This window comes from Procambarus clarkii, chromosome 61 (genome assembly GCF_040958095.1).
Source record: "Procambarus clarkii isolate CNS0578487 chromosome 61, FALCON_Pclarkii_2.0, whole genome shotgun sequence".
Lineage (NCBI taxonomy): Eukaryota > Metazoa > Arthropoda > Malacostraca > Decapoda > Cambaridae > Procambarus > Procambarus clarkii.
The window spans coordinates 20,213,461-20,220,251 of record NC_091210.1 but is presented as its reverse complement, the minus strand read 5'-3'; the positions used below and the strand labels follow the sequence as shown (position 1 = coordinate 20,220,251).

The 6,791-nt window shown below is 54.9% G+C and overlaps 2 protein-coding genes across 2 annotated transcripts in view; both read right to left on the bottom strand.

Annotated features, from left to right (window-relative positions):
- Notum (palmitoleoyl-protein carboxylesterase notum) overlaps positions 1 to 6,791 on the bottom strand; it is a 166,068-nt gene that overhangs the window by 56,249 nt on the left and 103,028 nt on the right. The gene's annotated exons all lie outside the window — the stretch shown is intronic.
- Positions 2,129 to 6,791, bottom strand: part of LOC138354161 (uro-adherence factor A-like) — a 12,374-nt gene continuing 7,711 nt past the window's right edge. The window contains exons 2-4 of the mRNA XM_069308050.1: positions 3,815 to 4,690; positions 3,069 to 3,608; positions 2,129 to 2,860 (exon numbers count right to left, since the gene is read on the bottom strand). Of these exons, the coding sequence (XP_069164151.1) occupies positions 2,129 to 2,860; positions 3,069 to 3,608; positions 3,815 to 4,690 (2,148 nt within the window). The remainder of the gene's footprint in view (positions 2,861 to 3,068; positions 3,609 to 3,814; positions 4,691 to 6,791) is intronic.

The following is a 6,791-nucleotide window of genomic DNA, read 5'->3' as shown; positions in this document are numbered from 1 at the left end:
GCACACACGCACACACGCACACACGCACACACGCACATACACCCATCCTGGGAAGCAGCCCGTAGCAGCTGTCTAACTGCCAGGTGCCTATTTACTGCTAGGTGAACAGGTACATCAGGGTGAAATAAACTGCCCATTTGTTTCTGCCTCGGCCGTGAATCGAACCCCGGCCCTTGAGACTACGAACTCCGAGCGCTGTCCACTCAGCCATAGGGCCTCGCGGTGTGTGTGTGTGTGTGTGTGTGTGTGTGTGTGTGTGTGTGTGTGTGTGTGTGTGTGTGTGTGTGTGTGTGTGTGTGTGTGTACTTACCTAGTTGTGCTTGCGGGGGTTGAGCTCTGGCTCTTTGGTCCCGCCTCTCAACCGTCAATCAACAGGTGTACAGGTTCCTGAGCCTACTGGGCTCTATCATATCTACACTTGAAACTGTGTATGGAGTCAGCCTCCACCACATCACTGCCTAATACATTCCATTTGTCAACCACTCTGACACTAAAAAAGTTCTTTCTAATATCGCTGTGGCTCATTTGGGCACTTATTTCCACCTGTGTCCCCTTGTTCGCGTACCACCCGTGTTAGCCAGTTTATCTTTATCTACCCTGTCAAATCTTTTGAGAATTTTGTAGGTAGTGATCATATCTTTCCCTAACTTTTCCGTCTTCCAGTGTCGTGAGGTTTCGTTCCAGTAATCTTTCCTCATAGCCCATTCCTCTCAGCTCGGGGAACCAGCCTGGTGGAATACCTCTGAACTTTTCTAATTTAGTTTTGTGTTTGACTAGATGTTGACTCCAGGCTGGAGCTGCATATTCCAGTATTGGTCTGACATATGTGGTATACGAGGTTCTGAATGATTCCTTACATAAGTTTCTGAAGGCAGTTTTTATGTTCGCCAGCTTTGCATACGCCGCTTATGTTATCCTTTTGATGTGGGCTTCAGGGGACAGACCTGGCGTGATATCAACCCCCAGATCTTTCTCTTGTAATGACTCCGGAAGGATTTCCTCTCCTAGGTGGTACCTTGTGTTTGACCTTCTGCTCCCTACGCCTATCTTCATTACTGCACTTGCTCGTGTTAAACTCTTGTAGCCATTTGTTGGACCATTCCTGCAGTCTGTCCAGGTGATCCTGTAGCCTCTTGCTGTCCTCCTGTCTTAATCCTTCTCATAATTTTAGCGTCATCAGCAAACATTGAGAGGAATGAGTCTATACCCTCTGGGAGATCATTTACATATATCAGAAACAGGATAGGACCGAGGACAGAGCCCTGTGGGACCCCGCTGGTGACATCACGCCAATCTGAGGTCTCACCCCTCACAGTAACTCTCTGCTTCGTGTTGTTTAGGTACTCCCTTATCCACTGGAGCGCCCTACCTGCCAAACACACAGCGAAACTACGACGTTGCTACAACGTTCAAACAAGATTTAACACCTCCTAAAAGTTATAAGAACCAATATAACAAGTTATAACAACGTTCTAATACGTCAAAAACACGTTAAGTCAAGATGTAACAACTTTATTTCAAGTTGTAACAAGCGGAAAATAGGGTCAGTTACGGTTTGTGTTTCCAGGGTAACACCTACTCCAGCTTGGTAGCCCAACTTGTGCAAAAGTCTCTTACGAAGTACTGTGTCAAACAATCAATCATTAGTGATTGATTGCCAAGCAACAATCATTTGATTGTTGCTTGGTCATAGTCTCTTAAATCTGTGAGACCCGACTTGCCTTCCCTGAACCCCTGCTGGTGACGCGGTACACTGTACCTTCTCTCCTCTTCATTGGGAAGTCCAAAAGTCTCTAGGAGGAATGAGTGAGGGGGTGGGTGGGGGCGTGAGGGATGAGGGGGTGGGTGGGGGCGTGAGGGGAGGGGGGGGGGGTGGGGGCGTGAGGGGTGAGGGGGGGGGGTGAGTTAGGGGACCCACAAAGTGAGAAAATTGTGGGTCGAGGGTGTGGAAATTGGTGGCTCCGAGTGTGGAAATTGGTAGGGTGGAATTGGACCAATTGATGTGCAGGTGTTGAGGCGTGAGGAGCCGAGGCAGCGGTGCAGGAGAAGGTCATGAGGGAGTGTGAGGGAGTGTGAGAGGGCCTGGGTATAGAGAGGGCTAGTGGGAGTGCCTGGGTGTAGGAGAGGGCTAGTGAGAGGGCCTGGGTGTAGAGGGGGCTAGTGAGAGGGCCTGGGTGTAGGAGAGGGCTAGTGAGAGGGCCTGGGTGTAGGAGAGGGCTAGTGAGAGGGCCTGGGTGTAGGAGAGGGGTAGTGGGAGTGCCTGGGTGTAGGAGAGGGGTAGTGGGAGGGCCTGGGTGTAGGAGAGGCCTAGTGAGAGGGCCTGGGTGTAGGAGAGGGGTAGTGAGAGGGCCTGGGTGTAGGAGAGGGCTAGTGAGAGGGCCTGGGTGTAGGAGAGGGGTAGTGAGAGGGCCTGGGTGTAGGAGAGGGCTAGTGAGAGGGCCTGGGTGTAGGAGAGGGCTAGTGAGAGGGTCTGGGTGTAGGAGAGGGCTAGTGAGAGTGCCTGGGTGTAGGAGAGGGCTAGTGAGAGGGCCTGGGTGTAGGAGAGGGCTAGTGAGAGGGCCTGGGTGTAGGAGAGGGCTAGTGAGAGGGCCTGGGTGTAGGAGAGGGCTAGTGGGAGGGTCTGGGTGTAGGAGAGGGGTAGTGGGAGTGCCTGGGTGTAGGAGAGGGCTAGTGAGAGGGCCTGGGTGTAGGAGAGGGCTAGTGAGAGGGCCTGGGTGTAGGAGAGGGGTAGTGGGAGGGCCTGGGTGTAGGAGAGGGCTAGTGAGAGGGCCTGGGTGTAGGAGAGGGGTAGTGGGAGGGCCTGGGTGTAGGAGAGGGGTAGTGGGAGGGCCTGGGTGTAGGAGAGGGGTCGTGGGAGGGCCTGGGTGTAGGAGAGGGCTAGTGAGAGGGCCTGGGTGTAAGAGGGCTAGTGAGAGGGCCTGGGTGTAGGAGAGGGGTAGTGGGAGTGCCTGGGTGTAGGAGAGGGCTAGTGAGAGGGCCTGGGTGTAGGAGAGGGCTAGTGGGAGGGCCTGGGTGTAGGAGAGGGGTAGTGGGAGTGCCTGGGTGTAGGAGAGGGGTAGTGAGAGGGCCTGGGTGTAGGAGAGGGCTAGTGAGAGGGCCTGGGTGTAGGAGAGGGGTAGTGAGAGGGCCTGGGTGTAGGAGAGGGCTAGTGGGAGGGCCTGGGTGTAGGAGAGGGGTAGTGAGAGGGCCTGGGTGTAGGAGAGGGCTAGTGAGAGGGTCTGGGTGTAGGAGAGGGCTAGTGAGAGTGCCTGGGTGTAGGAGAGGGCTAGTGAGAGGGCCTGGGTGTAGGAGAGGGCTAGTGAGAGGGCCTGGGTGTAGGAGAGGGCTAGTGGGAGGGCCTGGGTGTAGGAGAGGGGTAGTGGGAGTGCCTGGGTGTAGGAGAGGGCTAGTGAGAGGGCCTGGGTGTAGGAGAGGGCTAGTGAGAGGGCCTGGGTGTAGGAGAGGGGTAGTGGGAGGGCCTGGGTGTAGGAGAGGGCTAGTGAGAGGGCCTGGGTGTAGGAGAGGGCTAGTGAGAGGGCCTGGGTGTAGGAGAGGGCTAGTGAGAGGGCCTGGGTGTAGGAGAGGGTTAGTGGGAGGGCCTGGGTGTAGGAGAGGGGTCGTGGGAGGGCCTGGGTGTAGGAGAGGGCTAGTGAGAGGGCCTGGGTGTAAGAGGGCTAGTGAGAGGGCCTGGGTGTAGGAGAGGGGTAGTGGGAGTGCCTGGGTGTAGGAGAGGGCTAGTGAGAGGGCCTGGGTGTAGGAGAGGGCTAGTGGGAGGGCCTGGGTGTAGAGAGGGCTAGTGAGAGGGCCTGGGTGTAGAGAGGGCTAGTGAGAGGGCCTGGGTGTAGGAGAGGGCTAGTGAGAGGGCCTGGGTGTAGGAGAGGGCTAGTGAGAGGGCCTGGGTGTAGGAGAGGGCTAGTGAGTGGGCCTGGGTGTAGGAGAGGGGTAGTGGGAGTGCCTGGGTGTAGGAGAGGGCTAGTGAGAGGGTCTGGGTGTAGGAGAGGGCTAGTGAGAGGGCCTGGATGTAGGAGAGGGCTAGTGAGAGGGTCTGGGTGTAGGAGAGGGCTAGTGAGAGGGTCTGGGTGTAGGAGAGGGCTAGTGAGAGGGCCTGGGTGTAGGAGAGGGCTAGTGAGAGGGCCTGGGTGTAGGAGAGGGCTAGTGAGAGGGCCTGGGTGTAGGAGAGGGCTAGTGAGAGGGCCTGGGTGTAGGAGAGGGGTCGTGGGAGGGCCTGGGTGTAGGAGAGGGCCTGGGTGTAGGAGAGGGCCTGGGTGTAGGAGAGGGCTAGTGAGAGGGCCTGGGTGTAGGAGAGGGCTAGTGAGAGGGCCTGGGTGTAGGAGAGGGCTAGTGAGAGGGCCTGGGTGTAGGAGAGGGCTAGTGGGAGGGCCTGGGTGTAGGAGAGGGCTAGTGGGAGGGCCTGGGTGTAGGAGAGGGCTAGTGGGAGGGCCTGGGTGTAGGAGAGGGGTAGTGGGAGTGCCTGGGTGTAGGAGAGGGCTAGTGGGAGGGCCTGGGTGTAGGAGAGGGCTAGTGAGAGGGCCTGGGTGTAGGAGAGGGCTAGTGGGAGGGCCTGGGTGTAGGAGAGGGGTCGTGGGAGGGCCTGGGTGTAGGAGAGGGCTAGTGGGAGGGCCTGGGTGTAGGAGAGGGCTAGTGAGAGGGCCTGGGTGTAGGAGAGGGGTAGTGAGAGGGCCTGGGTGTAGGAGAGGGCTAGTGGGAGGGCCTGGGTGTAGGAGAGGGCTAGTGAGAGGGCCTGGGTGTAGGAGAGGGGTCGTGGGAGGGGCTGGGAGACGCCCTCTGGGGATTAGTACACCTCGATGCTGCCGCTAAATTATCCCCCTCACAAGAATCCGTCGAAAAAGTGTCTCTTGACATGGGACTGACACACACACACACACACACACACACACACACACACACACACACACACACACACACACACACACACACACACACAGAACCTTGTATACCACATATATAAGACCAATCCTGGAGTATGCAGCCCCAGCATGGAGCCCGTAACTTGTCAAGCACAAGACGAAACTGGAAAAAGTCCAAAGGTATGCCACTAGGCTAGTCCCAGAACTAAGAGGCATGAGTTAGGAGGAATGGCTGCGTGAGACGCGCCTCACGTCGCTGGAAGACAGAAAAGTTTGGGTAGACATGATCACCACATACAAAATTCTCAGGGGAATTGACATGGTAGACAAGGATGGATTATTTAACACGGGTGGTACACGCACAAGGGAACACAGGAGGAAGCCGAGTACCCACATGAGCCACAGAGACATTAAAAAGAACTTTTTCAGTGTCAGAGTAGTTAGTAAATGGAATGCATTAGGCAGTGATGTGGTGGAGGCTGACTCCATACACAGTTTCAAATGTAGATATGATAGAGCCCAATAGGCTCAGGAACCTGTACACCAGTTGATTGACGGTTGAGAAGCGGGACCAAAGAACCAAAGCTCAACCCCCGCAAGTACATCTAGATGAGTACTCTCTCTCTGTCTCTCTGTCTCTCTCCGTCTCTCTCCGTCTCTGTCTCTCTCCGTCTCTGTCTCTCTCCGTCTCTGTCTCTCTCCGTCTCTGTCTCTCTCCGTCTCTGTCTCTCTCCGTCTCTGTCTCTCTCCGTCTCTGTCTCTGTCTCTCTCCGTCTCTGTCTCCGTCTCTCTCCGTCTCTCTCCGTCTCTGTCTCCGTCTCTCTCCGTCTCTGTCTCCGTCTCTCTCCGTCTCTCTCTGTCTCTCTCTGTCTCTCTCTGTCTCTCTCTCTCTGTCTGTCTGTCTCTCTCTCTGTCTGTCTGTGTCTCTCTCTGTCCGTCTGTGTCTCTCTCTCTCCGTCTGTGTCTCTCTCTCTCCGTCTGTGTCTCTCTCTCTCCGTCTGTGTCTCTCTCTCTCCGTCTGTGTCTCTCTCTCTCCGTCTGTGTCTCTCTCTCCGTCTGTGTCTCTCTCTCTCCGTCTGTCTCTCTCTCTCTCCGTCTGTGTCTCTCTCTCTCCGTCTCTCTCTCTCTCTCTCTCTCTCTCTCTCTGTCTCTCTCCGTTGTTTGTTCTTGTTAAAGATTCGCTACTTGGAACAAAGTTCGAAGTAGCACGGGCTATGGTGAGCCCGTAACTTTTTTTTCTCTTTCCCCAAGGCAATGGTTCATACTGCAAGTCACTGGTGACTGTTATAACTCTAAGAGTCGTTATCTGACATCAACTCATCCAAAGTCCGCCTCTAAACACTCATTCATCTATCTTGAGATGATTTCGGGGCTTTAGTGTCCCCGCGGCCCGGTCCTCGACCAGGCCTCCACCCCCAGGAAGCAGCCCGTGACAGCTGACTAACACCCAGGTACCTATTTTACTGCTAGGTAACAGGGGCATAGGGTGAAAGAAACTCTGTCCATTGTTTCTCGCCGGCGCCTGGGATCGAACCCAGGACCACAGGATCACAAGTCCAGCGTGCTGTCGCTCGGCCGACCGACTCCCATTTGATGAGCATATTTTTTGCATCTATTAGGCATAAACTAACTTTAATGCTAAGTAACTTTTATATTAGGAACATCATGACCCAGGAGCCAACTGAGTGACGAAGCCTTTATATCATCGATTCACTTAATTTCACGCGTATCGACGTGTTGAGTCACACGAAGTGATGTTCTTAAGCATTGTAAGCTCAACCTTTTGTTACGGATGTTGACGTCTGGCTGTCCACGAAGTTTGGCCAGGTGGAGAACTTTGAGAATATTAATTAAGGCCGCCAACATGGCCTCGCCTTAGAGCCGGTGTTGAAAGCTCTATAATGTTCCGAACAGAACCACTCTAAGCTAGAAATAAGCCTTCTT